Below are 21,867 nucleotides of genomic sequence, written 5' to 3' on the forward strand. Positions count from 1 at the left end.
AGCACCTGAATTCCAGTGAGGCAATTCTGGACTGAATAGCGAGGTCAACATCTTCAGACCATGAACTCTTTCCTCCATTTCAATACTTCGTTTCTCTCCCTGAGTATCAGAGTGATCTTGTCTTTATGCTTTGCTTTCAGCTCAGTATCCACTTCCTCAGCCACATCTCATCAGCCTCCATTCCAATGGTCTTCCCTCCTTCAGACTGTTCTTCTACAATGTCCCCTCCCTCAGTTCATCTTCCCTCAATCTGTCCTCCTCGATCAGTCATGCCTCCTTTCCCCTTGATCAGTCATGCCTCCTTCAATCTCCCCTCCTTATTTTCCCACACCTCAGTTTTCCTTCTCTTAATTTTCCCCCCTTACTATAATGTATCCTTACAATAAGGATTTGGAAAAGAACTGATTTCATATCACTGAATTAAGTGTTCTCAACTGACCATGGAGTGAATGTTATGCTCCAACCCTACTGGTGTGTTTACATGTGGGAGCAAGTAAAACAGGATAAATGGCTAGATTACTGTGCTACCCTCCTGGTGGGTAAGGCATTTGTAAACCTATTTGCCCATAGGCCTTTGATGGCCTTGAACTGGTCAATAAATGGGTCTGTTTCAACCGCCATCACAAGCAGATGTGCCACTAATGAAGGTGAATAACGGAGGCCAGTCTGTGTTTTAATCAAAAGCCAGCAAGGGAGATTAGTGTAATAGAAATAGAAATACAAAAAATAGGAGCAGGAGTAGGCCATTCGGCCATTTGAGCCTCCTCCACTATTCAATATAATCATGGCTGGTCATCCAACTCAGAACCCTGTTCTTGCTTTCTCCCCATATCCTCTGATCCCTTTAACCCTAAGAATTATATCTAAAACCTTCTTGAAAACATTCAATTTTTGGTCTCAACCACTTTCTAGGGCAAAGAATTCTCAGGACGACTCATCTCAGTCCTAAATGGCCTACTCTGTATCCTTAAGCTGTGATCCTTGGTTCTGGACACCCTGCTCTTTGTGAATATCCTTCCTGTCGTTACCCTGTCTTGTCCTGTTAGGATTTATAGGTTTTTATGAGATCCCCCACCCTCAATTCTCTAAACTCCAGTGAATATAATCCGACTAATCCAGTCTCTTTTCATATATCAGCCCTGCCATTCCAAGAATTAGCCTGTTGAAGTTTCATTGCACTCACTCCATAACCTGAATATTCTTCCTCAGATAAAGAGGCCAAAACTGCAAACAACACTCTAGGTATGATCTCACCAAGGCCCTATCTCAACTGCAGCAAGACATCACTGCTACTGTACATCTGTCCTCTCACTATGAAGGCTAACACACTATTTGTCTTCTTCACTGCCTCCTGCCTCCTGCAACCACATGCTTACTTTCAGCGACAGGGGAACGAACAAACCCAGCTCTTATTGCACCTTCCCCTTTCCCAATCTATCACCATTTAAATAATCCACCTTCCTATTGTTGCTACCAAAGGAGATAACCCCATGTTTTTCTTATACTTTGCCTGACATGCATTGCTTACTCACTTAACTTGTCCAAACTATATTATCTTCTTTGAGGGAGCTGTATGCACATCAGGGGGCACAACATCCTATAGATGGTACTGCTCCTTTGGGCCTCCTACTCCTGGGCTCCATAACATTACAGCCCCAGCCTTTCCCTTCCTGATTGTCTCTCATCCCTTCCAAACCCCCGACTGAGTGTTGCAGACTGGCACATTCCAAGGTCCAGGACTACATGTTGAGGGACGCGCTGAAGCTTGGGGCAGCTGCCGCCAAGGCGTAGTGGGGAAAGACCACCGTGTAACATCTGTCTGCCTAAGAAGAACAGGGGGCCCACGCAGTCATTTGGGCTCTGCTGGCGCCTCAGCTCAAAATGTAATCGTACCAACCTGTAAATAGGAATGATTACTCTGTTTCGATACGCAAAGAAATGGCATGTCCAGTTGTATAGATCAAAGTATTTATGTATAAAGTATATTTTTGAAATAAAAAAAAATCCCTTCCAAACCTAAAATGTACTTTTTAACCTTGCTCCTTCAGACTCCTTCTCCTTGAGCTTGCTTGCAGTCACACCCCTGTCCAATCCTGAATTCTGTAGTTTCTGGGATATTCAGCTGCCAGCCAATCAGATTGTGCTTGAGGGGGCTGTCCCACTATCAGCTTGCTAACACTATGGATCAGTGGTGCTGGAAGAGCACAGCAATTCAGGCAGCATCCGAGGACAGGCAAAATCGACGTTTCGGGCAAAAGCCCTTCATTATGCCCAGCTGTATAAGGCCATGGGTTCTTGTGGTGCAGTGGTAATGTCCCTACTTTTAAGATAGAGGGCCCGGGTTCAAGTCTCACCTGCCTTGAAGGTGTGTCCGAACAGGGACTGATGTAAAAAAATGCATGGATGTTTTTAATTGACTTGCTCATTGCAGCAACATTTTAAAAAACTGACTGTATCTGAACTGTCTTTTTACTGGGCTATTGAGGAAGGAGGGGAAGGTTGGGGTTAGTGGAGCCAATGTTACATTTCCCTGTAAAATTAACCTGTGCCTTCCCGATTATTCTTTCTCAACTTGGATGCTTTAACCTAGGGTTTTCAGTCGCAACATTGTAGCACACCTCAATCCAAACTATGTGTATGTCTTTAGATAATAGTGGAGTTAAAATTGAACATGATAATGTAGGCACTGTCATCTGCATTGTCTATGACTAATTTCATCCCATGTGAGATTAATTTGTTGTTGCCTTCAATCTGCTTGACTTCACAAGATTCAAAGAGTGCATTCTCTGTGGTTCTCTGCTAATCAGAAACCTCCTTTATCTTTCTCCAACCGTAATGGGTGTAGTTTGTTAGAGAACTGTGGAGATTCCAACACAAATGGATTTGGGTAAGAGAGTGATTCATTATCTTCACATCTCATGTAACACACTCACTGACAGGAGGTTCTTGGATCAGTGTTTCTGCATTCCTGAATGTCGCTGTCAAAATCAGGCAAATATCAGGAGAGACATTTATGATCAGTAACAGGCAGCTAAATTGCAAATCCACTTAAACATATGGAGCTGTGTTTATGTCTAAGAGTGGCATGCTGTAAAACAGGTCACATCTCCAAAGCAGATTGAGTGACTGTCACTGCTAATGAGTCATGCTTGCCAGCTCTTTGTTTGTACTTATCTGTGTCCAATAAATTTTCATCTTCCATATATATAGCTGTACACCCCTGTACCAGGCAGTAAAACAAATCCTACTATCACTGCTTGTCAATGTAGTATCTGATACAACTGTGGCAATGTTCTTTTTGGATTATCCACCCTGATGTCACAGCTTGCAAAACATGAAAAGAAAAATAGATTTTGGTTTGGAACTGGGGCCTATTTTGCTGAACATTTACTGTTAGATCTTAAAGAAAGAAGTTTTAATTTTCTAGAAGGCCGTCTATGCGTGCAAATTTCTTTCTGAATTTCCTACATGAAAATAGTGACTGCACTTCAAAAAGTACTTCATCGGCATTTTGGCAGGGCACTATATAACTGAAAATTCTTTCTGGCTTAGAGTGAAGGCAGGCTGGAGTTGCATAAAACTCTATTTCAAAAGCATTCTTGAAATTCTTAGAATAGCACTAATGTGCTCTAGCTACTAATTCAACACAATTAATGCTTATAGAGTAGCTGCCATTTTGTAACCTGAAACTGCAGAACTCTCTGTGGCACCTCAGCTTACTTGTGGCTCCCAAGTGAGCTGTCGTGGCCAAGATCCAGATCTGCACAAGCCTTCAGATTGTGAATGGCATACAGTGTGTTAAGGAGGATAAGACTGTCTGGTCCAAAGGACCCTCGCATTGTTCTCTTCAGAGACTATGCTAAGAGCTTGTAACAGAATTATACTGTCACTTCTGACTTGCTGTGAAGCAGCAACCACTTCATAACAATGCAGAGATGCAAAGTTCTTACAATTCTGCCCTTGATTCATACAATAACTCTAGAGCACATGATTGTTCTTTAATGCTGACATATTCTTTCATTGTATCATTTGGCATAATGCACGGTGCATTCTCACTCCATTGAGTCATGCATTGGCTAAAATATTTGCTCAGTTGGTCCAAATTCACAATAGCTAATCCCACAGTGGATTTTAAATATCCGAATTGTTTCCAGTGTTTGTCCCAATGAGGATAAAGGAAGAATTATTCTGTTCACAATAAAACCTTGCAAAACATGGGGAAGAAAACAAATTTTTCTAATGTATAGATAGAAACTGAGGACACAAGTGAAACAGTTCATTAAAAAATGTATAAAATCCAAGGATATACTGAGGGCTGTGGTAACAGTAAGTAAGGTTGGATTGTGAATGATTGCAGTTCTTACATTGCTGCAAGAGTTTTAGTTTCAAAATGGTGTGGATGTGAATAGTGAAGAGATGAGGGACTGAACATCACATATTATACACACTGACAGCAATAATATCCCAACTGGCTTTCTATGTTCCCAATGGGTGAGACTCCTCGTTTAGACTATAAGATAGTAAAGCAGAGGTTGGTCTCTCAGCTATCAAGTCTGCTCTGCCAGTCAATGAAATCACGACTAATCTGATAACTCTCGACTCTGCTTTCCTGCCTTTTTCTCAAAACTCCCAATTCCCTTACTGATATAAAACTCTGTGTATCTCAGCCTTGAATATACTTAATGACCCAGCCTCCACAGCAAAGAATTCCACAGATTTACTGCCTCTGAGAAAATAAATTCCTCCTCATATCTGCTGTAAATGTACACTCTGAAATTATGCCTTCTGTTCCTAGACACTCCCTCACAAAGGGAAGCAACCTTTCTATGTCTACTCTGTCAAGTCCTTTAAGAATCTTGAATCTTGCAAAAACAGACTGCCTCCAATACCAGTATATCTTTCCTTAGAAAAGGAACCCAAAACTGTTCAGAGTTCTAAGTGCGGTCTGACTACTGCCTTGTATCATTTTGGCAAAATTTTCCTTCTTCAATATTCATTTACCTTTGAAATAAAAGCTGATATTCCATTTGTCTTCTATACTATCTTTTGAACCTGGATGAACTCATTAGGACTTCTCAGCTGAAACATTATTCTCACATCATGTCTGCTCATTTCTCTTAACAAAAAATGAGGTGGTTGCAAATGGGTTATAAAATGGGGAAGGAAGTGTAGAAGACTGGCTTCGATCCAGTGCCACATGGGACAGTAGAGACCAAGATTCTGCTATGGGCCACAGTCCATTGCAATCTTTTTCAGTTCAGCCCAGGTGGTGTCCCACTCATGATGGTCTTCTTTGCCCAGCCATTTCTTCTTTTTCTGTCTTGAGGTATCTTTACACTTGGCAACAATGGCAGACATCTCTGAGTTTACTATAAACAGACTTAGAACTTCCCAAACACTCAAAAAAGTGTTCTTGCTATCAGGTTTTAAATAATTTTGCTGCAAATTACCTAATTACCTCTGAGATGAAAGGGAAGTGGGACCAAAGATAGCTAATTACCATTTCAATCTGGAAGCATGGTTTCACATTGCCGTGTAGAGGCACAAAGGAAGCCAATTTTGAGATCAGGTTACAGGCTCCCCCATACATCAATGACCATCACAGACAGATAGCAGGGGTTTATACAGTCAGCAGTGTAAAAGGCAGCTTGATCTTTGCGAGCTATTACAGCTGGATTCAGGAGAAAAATAGTCTCTAGTCAAACAGACACGTCCTTTGACTTTCTACAGGGTATAGGTGATTTGGCCTTAAGTGTCCCAAGGTACAGAACAATCAGAACAGGCTGTAGTGTTGGTGTCAGAGGAAAGAAATTCTTTGAAAATTGAGGTAAGCCGAAAGATGGTCACGTGAGGATGTTTCCACTTCTGGGTGACTCCAAAACTAACAGTAATTAGAAGATGTGGATGATAGCAGAACTGAGAGGCTATAACTATGATGAGATAATGTTTTCAGCTTTCCAAACACCTTCATAGACTTCTTTGGCAAATGGTTGTAACTGCTATGTAATTGTAAGTAACCAAACTCCAAACACTCCTGGTAAGGAAAGATTAGGGTTTTAGCTCTGAAGTCTGAGTTGACCTCGAGCAGGATGCTTCCATCCAGTGTGTGTGTGGATATGCGTTTTCCAACCCTATTGTGCTAACTTGGACTTACCGGCTAGTCAGCTGATATGAAAATAGTTGTGGGCATGGAAAATGTGTGCATGTTACAACCTGTCAGATGTAATCAGCCTGTGAATCTTTCACTGTTGCATATCAACAGAATGTGTGAGTAATGACAAGAAGCTTACAATAGATCTCTGGTAACAAAGAAAAACATGAACTTGCATTTTGGGAGGGCCTAACACATCCACACATCATCCCAAAGTATGACACAGAAAATTAAACACCCTGTATGTCATCACAATTGCAATATCAATTGATGTGACATCTAACTTGCAACATTAGGTCTCACAGCAGTAAGATATTCAGCTTTAGACATTGCTTGAGTGATAAATGTTTGTCAGGATACTGGGTTGAATTCTGCTGCTCTTCTTCAAATAGTGTGAGAGGATATTTTGCATTGACTTAAGAAGATAGGGCCTTCCTTCTTTTAACATCTCAGCCAAAAGGTGGTACTGTACCTCTAACAGTGAAGTACTGACAGAGTTAGACTAGATCATTTCATCAGGTTTTAAAGTGGATCATGATTTAGAGACCTATCAGATGACAAAAACCTGACACCTGGATGTCAGGGAATATTGATGAGGAGGGGCGGGGACGATGGGCGGGGGAACAGGGAAGGATGTTGAATACTCAATAGATATGCTGATGTTGGTAACTCTTGTTCACATTGATACAGTTCCATGGATCACCACCCCTCCTCGTGATGTGCACAATATTACAGGCAATGATATTATCTTTGGCTGTGAGGTGTTGGCATATCCCATGGCACTGGTGGAATGGAGAAAGAAAGGGAATGAGAACTTCCTTCCTGGGGATGATGCACATATCTCTATCCAGGTAAGAGATCTTGCTCTAAACTGCTTTGGAAATCAGATATGTGTTCTTGAACATTATAATATCATTATTATATTATTAGATATCATTATCCTGAATATTATTATATTACATTTATCATATTAATGTATTATTATTGTTATTGAAAATGTTCTTGAATATTGTTAAATGGAAACATAATGCCAAGGTTTTATGTCCAGGAATCATCAAGACAAATGCAAGAGTGCCAAATTTCAAATATTATACCAATTTGAAGAGAATGAAAAATCTTTAGATTATTTGACAAATTAACTCTGATTGGCTGAAATGTACCCATAGAGAAACCAATGGGGATCTAGGTTCCCCAAGCTTTCAGATGGGGAATTCCTACACACAGGACAAAATGTGTCATGATTCCTGATTTACTTTTGTCTAAAGGCAAGAGGTGGGCCAGCACGATACGGTATCACAGGATGGTTGCAGATTCAGGGGCTGAAGAAGTCTGATGAGGGGATCTATACCTGTTACACAAGGAACAAGTATGGAGAAGCATTCGCATCAGCACATTTAAGTGTGTATGATCCTGGTAAGACCAAGAAACAACATTCGACTAACACGTTTTTTCCTCTCACAAAAATTCTTTCACATCCTTGTCACTGCTGCATCTAGTTCAAGGGTTTTCTGGTAGATCATAGCTATCCTAGTTGAATCTTTTGTATTCAAACTGATAACCATTCCTTGGTAATCTCAGGCTTAATCTCAAACTCTGAATAGGATTCTTAACCACGTGCTGCAAAAAAAATGCAAATGCCATTTCTTGTTCTTTTGCCAAACATCTTAAGTTATGTCCTTGTATTACCAACCCTTTTGCAATTGCAAACAGTTTGTCCGCACACACTCTGTCTAAACCCTTCATAACTTCAAACAATTCTATTAAGTCTCCTCTACTTTGAGGAGAACAACCCCAGCGTCTTCAATCACTTCATGTAACCGTAATCCTCAGCCTTGAAGCACTCCTGTAATTCTCTTCTGTATCCTATGCAGGCTTTTGTAGTACAAGGGTTAACGTCTGGGACTATGTGGATAGCACTGCTCATAATGAAGAAGCAGGTGAACACGTGATAGAGGGAAATTTATTTTATTCATTCCTGGGATTTGGTTGCCTATGGCTGAACCAGCATTTATTGCCTGGCCCTAGTTGCCCTTGGGAAGGTGCTGGTGAACTACCTTCTTGAACCAGTGCAGTTAGTGGGAGATTCTTAATGCCCTGAGGGTGGGAATGTTTACCCAGCAACATTGAAAAAATGGTGATATATTTCAAAGTCTAAATAGTGAGTGGATGATCATGGCGTTAGCAAAATATAACGGACAGATGTACAGCAAAGCATAGCTCATAATTTGTAATAAATGAGTTACTGTTTGAACTGACCAATCACTCTCTAATCTATTATACTATTATACAACTGACAATAGTTGTCACATCCTTCCTATAAAGTGATACTCTGAATTTTACACACTGCTTCAGCTGGGACTAAATCAGTGTTTGTGTAAAAAACACAAATAATTTTATATTTTTTATATGGTCTTGCACATGTAGCCCACCTTTTTATGCTCTGTGTCTGTTGGTCAAGATATTTATTTAAAACATGGATGATCTGCATCTGAACTCCAAATTACCTTAATACCTTTACACAGTGAAAATCTAACCACCTCAAAATGTCCAATTTCCATATCTGTTTTGGGGAGAGAGTTTCTTCTACCCTTTGTGTGAGCAAAGTGCTTTCTGATTTCAGTTGCGGGCATTTTGTGGACATGATGCTAACCAAACAGTCTGCTTTGTCTCGGATAGTGTTGAGCTTCGAGTGTTATTGGAGCTGCACTCATCCTGGCAAATGTAGATTATTTTATCTAACTCCAGACTTGTGCCTTGCACATGATGGACAGGCTTAGGGATGCCAGAAGGTGAATTCCTAGCCTCTGACCTGCTCTTGTAGCCAGTGTATTTATATGGCTAGTCCAGCTCAGCTTCTGGTGAATGGCAACCCCAAGATGTTGATAGTGGAGGAATTCAGTGATTGTTATGACGTTGAGTGTTAAAGGGCATCTTTAAAGGCAATGACCATCTCTCATTGGAGATGGTCATTGCCTAGCATTTGTTTGGCACAAGTGCTACTTGTCCCTTTTCAGCCCAAGCCTGCGTATTGTCTAAGCTTTGCTGCACTTGGCCATGGACTACTTCAGTATCTGAGGAGATGCGAATGGTACTGAACATTGTACAATCATCAGTTAACGTTTCCATATCTGACCTTATAATGGAGGGAAGGTCATTGAATAAGCAGCTGAAGATTATTGTGCCTAGGACTTGACCCTGGGGAACTCCTACAGAGATGTTCTGAACTGGCCCAGATGACTGACCTCCAACAACTAAAATCGTCTTCCTATGTGCCAGAGATGACTTCAACTAGTGGAGAACTTTCCTGTTGATTCCCATTGACTCCGGTTTTGTTCAGGCTCCTTCATGCTACACTTGGTCGAATGTGGTCTTGATGTCAAGGGCTGTCACTGTCACCTCTTTTCTGGAATCCAGCTCTTTTGTCCATGTTTGAACCAAAGTTGTAATGAGGTTGGGAGCTGGGTGGCCCTGGCGGAATATATACTGGGCATCAGTGAGCAGGCTATTGCTGAGCACGTGGTGCTTGATAGCATTATTGATGACACATTCCATTACTTATGAGTATGTTTGAAACATGGTTATTGTTGTCATGAAGGAAAACAACAGCCAGGTTGCATGTAGCAAGGTTCCGCAAACAACAGTCTGAAACCAAGCAGATAATTTTTTAACTTATGTTAAAAGATAAATATTAATAGAGATGGGGGGTGGGGTGGGGGGGAGGGAGAACTCCCTGCTCTTCTTGTAATAGTATTATGAGATCTTTTATATCCATCTGAGAAAGAAACTGGAATCTTAGTTTGATGTCTTACCTGAAAAACAGCACCTCTCACACGGTATCATCACTTCAGTAATGCTTTGGGATTCAAACTCAAAAGTATCTGACTTAGAAGTAAGTGTGGAGAAAGTGTGGACTGCAGATGCTGGAGATCAGAGTCACGAGAATGGTGCTGGATAAGCACAGCAGGTCAGGTAGCATCCGAAGTGCAGGAGAATTCAGGCTATGGTAACGCACCAAGGTTACAACATCTCTCTCCACTGCCACACTAGCGTAAAGAATGAACAAAAATCATAATGCAATTGGAATACCTCTAAATTTCTTCTAATACTCATCCCATTCTGATTTGACCTAGGCTTCTCTGACAGCACCATCCAACCCACAACCTCTACTACCTTGAAGGATAAGGACAGTAAATTCATAAGAGCACCACCAATTTCAAGTTCCCATCCAAGTCACAGAAGAGCCTGAATTGGACCTTTGTCTCCATTTCATAATTGCCAAAAAGTCAAAATCCTGGAACTCGCTTGTGAACCAAATTGTGAGTATACCTGTCACACATAGTTTGTAGCACATCAAGAAGGTGGTGCAATCTATGTGTGACACCACCACCTTCTCAAGGACATTTAGGATAGGGATAGGCCAGTTGTTAGAGTTCAGGACCAGCATGTTGCTGTGAAAACAAAGGATAAGGATGGGAAGATTCAGGAACCTTGAATAACAACAGAAATTGAGAGCTTAGTCAAAAAGAAATAGCAGGCATACGTAAGAGTTAGGAAATTGAAGACAAAGTCCTTGAAGAATACAAAGATAATTGGAAAGCCCTCAAACAAGGATTTAGGAGGGCTAAAAAGGGAAGGAAATATCCTTCGCAAACACAGTTGAATAAAGTTTCAAGACATTTTATACATATGTAAGGAGCAAAAGGAAAGGGTAGGTCCTCTCCAGCACAAAGGAGGAAATTTATGCATGGAACCAGAGGAAGTGAGTGAAGTCCTTAACGAGTATTTGCATCTGGATTCGCAAAGGATAAGTACATGGTAGATGGGGAGTCTCAGGAGGGCAGTGTTGGTATTTTACAACATGTCACTATAAAAAAAGGTGTTGGGTGTTTTGAAAAGCATTAAGGCAGACAAGTTCCCAGGACCTGATGTGATCAATCCCAGAATGCCAAGGAAGACAGATGAAGACATTGCTGGGGCCTTTTACGAAATCTTTGTTTCCTTTTTAATCACAGGAAAAGTCCCAGAGGACTGGAGAATAGCACACATTGTTCTTTTGTTTAAGAAGGGCAACAGGGATAATCCAGGAAATTACAGGCTAGTGAGCCTCACATCAGTAGTAGGGAAAGTATTGGAGAAGATCCTTAGGGATAGGATTTACACAAATTTGGAAAAATATCAGCTTATTAGAGATCATCAGCATGGTTTTGTGTGGGGAAGGTCATGTATCATAAAGTAATGTAATCTAATCTAATCTAAACTTGATTGCCTTTATTTTGAGGAAGTGACAAAGATGATTGATGAGAACAAAGTGGTGGATATGATTTGGAGATGTTGTGGTGGATGTTGTCAACATGGATTTTAATAAGGCCTTTGACAAGGTCAATACCAAAGGTGAAATCACATGGGATCCATGGTAGGCTGGTTCAGAGGGATACAAAACTGGCTTAGTCATAGAAGTCAGAGAGTAGTGGTAGAAGGGTGTTTGTCTCACTGGAGATCTGGGACCAGTAGTGTTCTACAGGGATCACTGCTGGAACCCCTGTTGTTTGTAATACACATATATATATATGGTTTGGAGGAGAATATAGGTGGCCTGATTTTTAAGTTTGCCGACGACACAAAGTTTGGGAAAACATTGGATAGTGAGGAACATTGCCAGAGGATACAATGGGATATGGATTGGCTGGAGACTTGGTAGGAAAGGGACCGAATCAACACGGACATCTACTACAAACCGACCGACTCCCACAGCTACCTGGACTACACCTCCTCCCACCCCGCCCCCTGTAAAAACGCCATCCCATTCTCCCAATTCCTTCGTCTCCGCCGCATCTGCTCCCAGGAGGACCAGTTCAAAATACGCACAACACAGACGGCCTCCTTCTTCAAGGACCGCAATTTCCCCCCCGACGTGATCGACGATGCCCTCCACCGCATCTCCTCCACTTCCCGCTCCTCCGCTCTTGAGCCCCGCCCCTCCAACCGCCACCAGGACAGAACCCCACTGGTCCTCACCTACCACCCCACCAATCTCCATGTACAGCGCATCATCCGCCGTCACTTCCGCCACCTCCAAACGGACCCCACCACCAAAGATATATTTCCCTCCCCTCCTCTATCAGCTTTCCGTAGAGACCACTCCCTCCGCGACTCCCTTGTCAGATCCATACCCCCCACCAACCCAACCTCCACTCCCGGCACCTTCCCTTGCAACCGCAGGAGGTGCAACACTTGCGCCCACACCTCCCCCCTCACTTCTCTCCAAGGCCCCAAAGGAAACTTCCATATCCGCCACAGATTCACCTGCACCTCCACCCACATTATCTACTGCATCCGCTGCAGCCGGTGTGGCCTCCTCTATATTGGGGAGACAGGCCGCCTACTTGCGGAGTGATTCAGAGAGCACCTCTGGGCCACCCGGACGAACCAACCCAATCACCCTGTCGCACAGCATTTCAACTCCCCCTCCCACTCCACCGAGGATATGCAGGTCATTGGACTCATCCACCGCCAAACCACAACAACGCGACGGTCGGAGGAGGAGCGTCTTATCTTCCGACTGGGAACCCTCCAACCACAGGGGATGAACTTGGACTTCACCAGTTTCTTCATCTCCCCTCCCCCCACCTTATCTCAGCCGAATCCCTCCAGCCCGGCACCGCCTTCCTGACCTGCAGTCTTCTTCTTGACCTCTCCGCCTCCACCCTACTCCGACCTATCACCCTCACCTTGACCTCTTTCCACCTATCACATTTCCAACGCCCCTCCTCCAAGTCCCTCCTCTCTACCTTTTATCTTCTCCTGCTGAACACTCTCTGCTCATTCCTGAAGAAGGGCATGTGCCCGAAACGTCGAATCTTCTGTTCCCTAGATGCTGCCTGACCTGCTGTGCTGTTCCAGCAATAAAGTTTCAGCTTCGATCTCCAGCGTCTGCAGACCTCACTTTCTCCTCAAATGAAGTTTAATCCAGACAGTTGCGAGGTGATGCAGTTTTGAAGATCTAATGCTGGAGGGAAGAATACAGCAAATGGTGTCAACAGTCAGAGGGTTCTAGGCATACAGGTCCACAGTTTCCTGAAAGTTGCAACATAAGTGGTTACGGTGGTCAAAAAAGCATACGGCATACTTGCTTTCATTGTTTGGGGCACAGAGTATAAAAATTGGCAAGTCACTTTAGTTTGGCCACATTTGGAATATTGTGTACAGTTCTAGTCACCACACTACCAGAAGGATTTAGATTTTATTGTCACATGTACTCAGAAGAACAGCAAAAAGTGTATAATGTTGCCACACATGGCGCTATCGTAGGTACCAAGGTAGCTAGGTACAAAAAAACTTAGGTACAAATTAGCAAGAGAAACAAGAGTTAAAATGTTAAGCATTACTTCATAGAATAGTATAAAAACAAAAGAATAAGTTAATAGTTAATATTAAATTATTTTGTAGTTTAAACTAGGAGAATAAAGGAATAAGTTAAAAGTTCAATGTCTTTCATGAGTCCTCCACTTATCTCATTCTCCGGAAGAACTCAATTGTCTGTTCTCAACATCGCTGATGCAGATACCATCACTGCTGCTGTAACTGCTGCCTTTCCAATTGTCCGTCCCTGTGCCTCAGGAACATGTCCAGGCAGGATCCACTTGCACATAGAGCCAAGACACCACCATAAGCTGCAGACAGATTGGCCAACATACCAATGAGAGACCAGGTTGAGGACCGCCGAGAGACCAGGCTGGGACCCACCACGAGCTACCGAGACACCAGGCTAGGACCTACCATGAGCCACCGAGGGACCAGGCTGGGAGCCACCATGAGCCTCCGAGTGACCAGGCTGAGACCCACTGAGAGACCAGGCCTAGGCCTGGTGAGAAAAAGAAAAGAAGGGGAATTAAAAAAAGGAAATAGGAAATAAACAGAAGGAGCAGAGAAGTTCCAGTTGGAGCATCCTACTCTGCTGTTGTGGGATGTGAATGCTGTAGACAAGGTCCAGAAATGGTTTACCAGAAGGTTGCCCATTTTTGAGCATATTAGCTATGAGATTGGACAAACCTGGATTGTTTTCACTGTTGAAGGATGAGGCAACCTGGTGAGGCATCTTTTGGAGTACTGTATGCACTTCTGGTCGACCTGTTATAGGAGGGATATTACTAAACTGGAGAGGGTTGAGAAAAGGTTTATCAAGATATTGCCAGGAATGGAGGGTTTAAACTATAAAAAGATTTATAAAAATTTATAAAAAAAGCTGGAAAAGTTGGGACATTTTTCATTGGGGTTCAGGAGTTTGAGGGGTGACCTTACTGATGTTTATAAAATCATGAATTTCATAGCTAAAGAGAATGACAAGGGTCTTTTCCCTAGGGTGAGGAATTCAAAACTAGGGGGCTTTTGTTTTAAGGTGAGAGGAAAAAGGTTTACAAAGGACATGAGGGGCAACGTTTTTTACACAGAGAGTGGTTCGTGTTTGGAATGAACTGTCAGAGTTCATGAATAGGAAAGGTTTGGAGAGATATGGGCCAAGCGCAGGCAGGTGGGACAAGTTTTATTTAGGTGCAAGATTGGCGTGGACACGTTGGACCAAAGTTTGAATCGAAGATTCCATGACTCCAAATAATGAGAGGCATAGATAGAATGAACAGTTGAGGTATTTTTCCCAGGGCAGGAATGTCAATTACTCGGAGACATAGCTTTAAAGAAAAGGAGATAAGTTTAAAGGAGATGTAAGAAGCAAGCTATTTTTTACACAGAGGGTGGTAAATGCCTGAAATATACTGCCAGAGGAGGTGATGAAGGTGGATATATAGTACTGTTTTGGAGATATCTTGACAGAAATGTGCATTTGCAGGGAATAGAGGGATACAGGGTTTTAGTTTAGAAAAGCATCGTGTGTCAGTGGAGATTTAGTGGGCCAAAGGGGCTGGTCCTGTGCTGTGGAGTTCTTTGGTCTTAATGCTGCCTTTGCTGGTGATACACCCTCTGGGTGAAAATATTTTTCCTCCCACTTCCTCAAAGCCTTCTGCTTCTTATCTTGAATCTATTTCACAAATCTATGATTGTGACTTTCATTTCGTTTGAGAAAGTTACTAAATAAATGAAATGGCTGGTGACTATGTGAGTATTGTTGGTCCAAACAAAGTTGGTAAGTACAGCTAGTAAGGTATTTGCATCACTATCAGAGGAGGTATGTGGGATGTATAACGAGGTAAAAAATGCTATCTCATGAGCCAGTACTGAACTCTACAGACAATATTCCAAAAATCTAAGGAGGGAACCTGGTCAAAAGTACATTGAGTTTGAAAGGATCAAACAAAATAATTTTGATATGTGGATAAGGGCATTGAAAGTAGATCAAACATATGACACTCTTAGAAAGACGATTATTTTGGAGGAGTTCAAAAATTCACTTCCTCAAGTAGTGAGAACTCGTTTGGAAGAGCAGAGAGTTAAAACTGCAAGATTAGCAGCAGTTATGGAGATGGTTATGAGTTGGTTCAGAAGTCAAAGTTTGGCTTCCAACATCAATTTTAACCTGTGAGGGAAAGAAATTGGGGAAAAGAGAAATCCTCAGGCAGTAAGGGAAAAGGAGATTTGTTGAAGATAGTAAAGATAGTTTCGCACAGGCTACAAAGGAAACCCATAAAGGGAAAAAGAAGTAAAAATCTCAGGTGTTTTCACTGCAATAAAGTAGGCCATATGAAGTCGCAGTGTTGGTAGTTTGGAAAAGCACTGGGAAAATGTGGGAAAACAGGATAAGTTTTGTTGAAGTGGTAAAGTAACATAAGAATATAAGAACTAGGGGCAGGAGTAGGCCATCTGTCCCTCCAGCCTGCTCCGTCATTCAATAAGATCATGACTGGTCTTTCTGTGGACTCAGCTCCTCTTACCCCACACACTTACTATAACTTAATTTCTTTCAAAAATCTATCTATCTTTGACTTAAAAACATTCAGCAAGGTAGCCTCAACTACTTTACTGGGCAGCGAATTTCACAGATTCACAACCCTTTGGGAGAAGAAGTTCCTCCTCAACTCAGTTCTAAATCTGCTCCTCTTTAATGTTGAGGCTATGCCCCCTAGTTCTAGTTTCACCTGTCAAGTGAAACAATCTCCCTGCTTCTATCTTATCTATTCCCCTTAATTTTATATGTTTCTATAAGATCCACGCTCATTCTTCTAAGTTCCAGTGAGTATACTCCCAGTCTAGTCAATCTCTCCTCATAAGCAAACTCTCTCAACTCTGGAATTAACCTAATGAACTTCCTCTGCACCCCCTGTAGTACCAGTACATCCTTTCTCAAGTAAGGAGACCAAAATGGTACACAGTACTCCAGGCGTGACCTAACCAGTGCCCTATACAGCTGCAGCATAATCTCCCTGTTTTTAAACCCCATCCACGAGCAACGAAGGACAATATTCCGTTTGTCTTCTTAATTACCTGCTTCACCTGCAAACCAATTTTTTTGATTCATGCACAAGTTCACCCAGGACCCTCTCAAAGTAAAATGCTGCAATTTTTCACCATTTAAATAATAGGTCACTTTGCTGTTATTCCTACCAAAATGGATACCTTACAATTACCAACATTCCATCTGCTAAACCCTTGCCCACTCATTTAACCTATCTATATCCCTCTTCAGACTTCATTGCCCTCTGCACACTTTGCTCTACCACTCATTTTAGTATCAACTGTGAACTTTCACCCATTACACTTAGTTCTCAGATCCAAAGCATCTTTGTAAATTGTAAATTGTAAACAATTGTGGTCTCAACACTGATTTCTGAGGGACACCACTAGCCACTGATCTCCAACAAGAAAAACACCCATTTTTCCCCACTTTCTGCTTTCAGTTAGTTATCTACTCCTCTATCCTCTATCCATACATTACCTGTAATGCCATACAACTTTATCTCAGGCAGTAGCCTTTTGAGCAGCACCTTGTTAAATTAAGGAAAGTGCAGGGGAAGCAGAATGTACAATCTAGTCAAAGGTTGGTTGAGAAGAAAGTGCCAGATCTCTTTAAGAAATTTACTTGCAAAAGTAAGATTTACTCATGTGTATGTCAGGAGTAGCAGGTAAAGAAATTAAAATTTTAAAAGATACTGGAGGAAGTCAATCTTTGATCACCATCACAGATGAGGAGATATATAATTCAGCAGAAGTATTGCCAGAAAAGGTAGTAATATTTGGAATTCATGGTGCGAAGAGCAGTGTTCGATTATATAAAGTGAGGTTAGAGAGTCTGATGAAAAGTGGAGAAGTGGTGGTGGGAATTTTAGAGGAATTCCCGCTTCTAGGATTGGAATTTACTCTTGGTAATGATTTAAGTGAAGCCTACTGTGGATGAAAAGCCAGTGGAAAATGAGGCAATTGAGACGCTTTGGGAGGTATATCCTGGAATTTTTCCCGACTGTGCGATAACAAGGTGATAAAACCGCAGGAGGAAAAATCAAAGAATAAAGATAAGAAAGTTGAAGTACAATTATCTGGGACCATATTTGATCAAATGGTTGAGGAAAAAAAAACCAAGAACAGGTAAAACACATAGTAGATAGTTTTAGTTCAGAGAAATTAACTGAATTACTATAGAAAGATGAAAAACTGAAGCAGTTGTATCAAAAAGCGTACACAGAAGAAGAATCGGAGTATATCCTGGAATGCTACTTTCTTAAAAATGATGCCTTGATAAGGAAATCGAGGCCATCACATATTCAGGCAGATAAGAAATGGGTAGAAGTTCATCAAGCTCTATTAATGGTGGGTTATGGAAAGGAAGTGTTGTGGGTATGAATTACCAGTAGGAGGTCATTTGAGAGTAACAAAAACTTAAGCCAAAATATAAAAACATTTTTCTTGGCCAGGACTGCTCAAAGATGTGGTTGAATTTTGCCAGGCATGTCACATGTGTCAAGTCATTGGAAAACCTCAGGTAGCAGTAAAACTATCACTTTCAGGTTCCCCTCCAAGCCACTCACCATCCTGATTTGGAAATATATTGCTATCCCTTCACCCTCACTGGGTCAAAATCCTAGAATTCCCTCCCTAATGGTATTGTGGGTCAACCCACAGCAGTTGGACTGCAGCGATTCAAGAAGGCAGCTCACCACCACCTTCTCAAGGGCAAATAGGGATGGGCTATCAAAGCTGGCCAGCCAGTGACGCCCAAGTCCCACAAATGAATAAAAGAAATTTCCCCTCTGTCTATGCTAATTTCGTTAATTGTATCACATTCTCCCTGAATTCTATACCATATCATCTCTCTCACTCGTGAACACTGACACAAAATATTCATTTAGAATCCTACCTACATCCTTTGATTGCAAGCACAAATGACCACTGTGGTCCTCAATGATCCCTACTCTTTTCCTTGTCCTTTTACCGTTAATGTACCTGTAAAACAACTTAATATTGGTAAAAGAATTAGAGAAGACATGAGGACAAAATTCTTCACTCAGAGGTTGGTTGATATCTGGAATTTGCTGCCCAGTTTGGTGGTTGTGGTGGAAACTCTTATCTCATTTAAAGGGATCTGAATCTGCACCTAACTTACTACAAGACCAGGTAATGGTAAATGGGTTTACAATGGACAGTTGTTGATTCAGCTGGTGCAGACATAATGTGCTGAATGGCCTCTTTCTGTGCGATGACTTTTCTATCATTCTAACAGCTTAAAATGGTAAGAGCTTTAAATATTGCATCCAAACTTATAAGTTGACTAGTTAAGACAACACATGGACAAAATGCCAGGGGTCTGAGCAACATGGACTATGGTGAGATTTGTGGTAGAATCAGTTGAGAATTCTGGTGAAGCCTATCTTGATGTCAGGAGCACCTTGCTACACCTTCACTGAGGATTCTGGGCCTGGCTCAGCATGGCAGCTGCCAACCTGTCCATGGAGGCAGATGGACAGTTGCATGACCGGCTGCACTGCTGCAGCCTCCAGGCAATGAGGGATATTACCTCCCACATTGCTGTCTGCTGCTTTTGTCCTTCTTTGTGCAAGTGGATGAGGTCCCTGGTTGCTGACACCACAGAGTCATCCCCTGTATGGGGTTGAGAGGGTGACTAGACTCCAGCAGTCATCCAAGTGCCTGTGGTCTGAGCCATTTCCTCCTCAGCTGGCTGCAGAGCTGTCTCAGTGAGGCACTCATCACTATATGCTCCCACACTCTCTAAACCTAATGCTACCACCATGGTGTGAGTACAGCCTTGCTGATGCATGGTGCTCTCATCCCCAGAGACCAAGGAGGTGGCTTCTGGGAGTGGTAGCTGTTTCACCACAGAGACCCATTGATGCCTACAATACATAAGGAAAAGAAGATATCACTACCAATGGTTAATAGTGTATAATGAATTACACTGACAGTAGGAGAGGTACTATAAGAATTGCAACATAACAAACTTAGTCAGCTGGCAGGACATAGCTGTTTCATCAATGCTATCGGAGTGGCCTTGCCTTCTCTTGAAGGGTCTAGGATTCTCTCCTTCTAGGGGCTGAGGAGTGTAATATTGGGCATTCAAATGGGCCATTTCTGCCATGTTGTATTTTCCTGCAGGAAGAAAGAATGGAAGATTAAGTGAACTGAAAGTGGGTAGCACTCTGTTCGTGCTGGTGCAAGTGGTGGAAAGGTGGTGAAGTGTCCTCAGAGAGTGAGTAGATAGCGTAGAGTCCGGGCAGAGATAGTGGTGTGAGAACATGGCGAAGCAGTGGGATGGGGGGAGGCAGGGTGATATGGTATTCAGAGGGAGTGAGGAAGTGATGTAGTGAGAGTGCAAAACATGAGCCTTGGTGGAAAGTGAATGCAGTGCAGAGTGCGAGGAGCAGAGAGAAATGTGTGGCACTCACTCTGGTAGAGCAGAGGAGGTCTTTGACCTCTGTATGACATCCACTAGCATTCCTCTGGATTGTTAAAATGGCACTAATCTGGTTGGTGTCCTCGGACCAGGCTGCCAGGATATGGTGTCATGGCCTTCTCTGCTGGTCTTCTGGGAAGTCTTCTGCATCACCCTGACTACCTGCATCTCCAGTTCACTGTCAGAGAATCATGGCAATCTTCTCCATCTCTAAAATCTTCACACTGTGTCTGTAACTGAGCAGAATATCTTCAGATTGCTATTGCTTGTCCAGCCACAATGTGGCCTCTTAAAAATGATGCAGGCACCAGGGATGGATATCCATTGAGTGGTGAGTTCTTCTGAGATAAGATGAGGATGGAATTGGATGTGAAGGATGCCATAGGGGTATGACAAATAATTAAAGAGATGGGTTTGGTAAGATTTGATGAGAAATCTTACAATGCTTCATGGTGAAACACCCTCCAAAAAACTCAAAACAACTCACACTTAAGCCAAACAAAATGTAAGATTCACTCCTATATTTCTAAACTTGAAACCTAATTAGTTAAAATAAACACAACAGAGCAGATGATATTTTGCAAATGTAACATGTGAAACCAAGCAGATCCTTGTGAGATCTTACTGGTCTTGTAGTGCTAAAATTTGGGAGTTTAAACCTCACCCCACTTTGTTGTATAATCTGTTGCTTTCCCCAACCCCTCACTTGGCTAATCCCCCTCTTGAATTCACGTCAGGGTCTAGAGAAGGACAGTATTTTTCTTTGTCATCTCACAGCTGGATTTATTGTAAATGTAATTTTATCCACAGATTCACCAATAGCTATGAAAATGAGTTTGAAAAGACAAGACAGAAATTATATTGGAGGTGAAGAGGAAGATGAAAATGATGACTATAACATCTCGGGTGACGACGAGTACTAAAAAACATGAATTTTGAAAACATACCTTGCAGAGTAGAGCATAATTATCTAATGATTAAACGTTTGATAACAATAAATGGCCTTTGAGTAAAATAAAAATTGAACCGTATATAGTTTAAACTGTCATTCAAAAGTACCTTTAGGACATTTTACTGTCCGCAATTTTATCTTCAGTGATATGCTGTAGTTTATTTGCTGCAACTGTACACACTGTATTTGTAAAATTTCCTGAACATTCTTCATGTTCATATAAATTGTCACAATGCTGTAACCCTTTAGTTTAAAATCTTTCAACTAGCTATAACTGTTATAAATTAGACTGAGCAAAGACAAACTGCTTAAAAGTGCAAGGCCAACATCCAAGGTGAAGGTGAGAAAAACAAATGAACCACCTTTAGGGGGTCATGAAAAAGAGACTTCCTTGAATCCAGACATCCATCAAAACCTATCATAGTTTCAGAAAGGCTTTCATAAATGCAAAATACTGGAAACTGAACTAGTGGCTGTTACAGTTTTCCTCACTTCACTACTGCTTCTTTTATATACTATTTTAAATCGATAGCCTCTTGTTTTTGCTCGGTTTACTTTCTCTTACTCTATTCTCCTAAACTAGCCAGCCTGCTCAAAAACCTCAATCACATCTCCTCTCAGTCTTCTCTCCAAGGCAATCAGTTCCAGCTTCTTCAATCTACCTTCATAACTGAAGTTCCTGATCCCTGGAATGATTCTTATAAACCACTTCTGCACTCTCTCCAATGTATTCACACCCTTCCTAGAAAGTGGTGCTCAGAATTGTACACAATACTTCAGCTGAGGTCCAACAAATATCTTATACAAGTTCAACATCACCTCTTTGCTCTTGTACTTTATGCTCCTATTTATAAAAGTCAATAATGCCATATTAGTTTACTTACTACTCTCTCTACTGGCTCTGCCACTTTCAAT

General features: G+C 41.8%; 1 protein-coding gene across 5 annotated transcripts in view; it reads left to right on the forward strand.

The window, feature by feature from the left end:
* The window catches only part of LOC122556777 (kazal-type serine protease inhibitor domain-containing protein 1-like), a 46,086-nt gene extending 24,541 nt beyond the window's left edge, over positions 1-21,545 (forward strand). For 4 of the 5 annotated variants that reach the window (XR_006313661.2, XR_006313658.2, XR_006313659.2 and 1 more), the window contains exons 3-6: positions 6,842-7,002; positions 7,417-7,564; positions 10,282-10,467; positions 20,811-20,938. Coding sequence is in view for 1 of the 5 variants with exons in the window: in XM_043703929.2 (XP_043559864.1) it covers positions 6,842-7,002; positions 7,417-7,564; positions 20,811-20,923 (422 nt within the window). In the remaining 4 variants the exon portion in view is untranslated. Of the gene's footprint in view, positions 1-6,841; positions 7,003-7,416; positions 7,565-10,281; positions 10,468-20,810 lie in introns of all 5 variants that reach the window. The other variant, XM_043703929.2, reaches the window with a different exon arrangement.
* Positions 21,546-21,867: the final 322 nt, after the last annotated feature.

This window comes from Chiloscyllium plagiosum, unplaced genomic scaffold (assembly GCF_037043375.1).
Source record: "Chiloscyllium plagiosum isolate Xiang-an unplaced genomic scaffold, Cpla_swu_hap1 HiC_scaffold_16, whole genome shotgun sequence".
NCBI lineage: Eukaryota > Metazoa > Chordata > Chondrichthyes > Orectolobiformes > Hemiscylliidae > Chiloscyllium > Chiloscyllium plagiosum.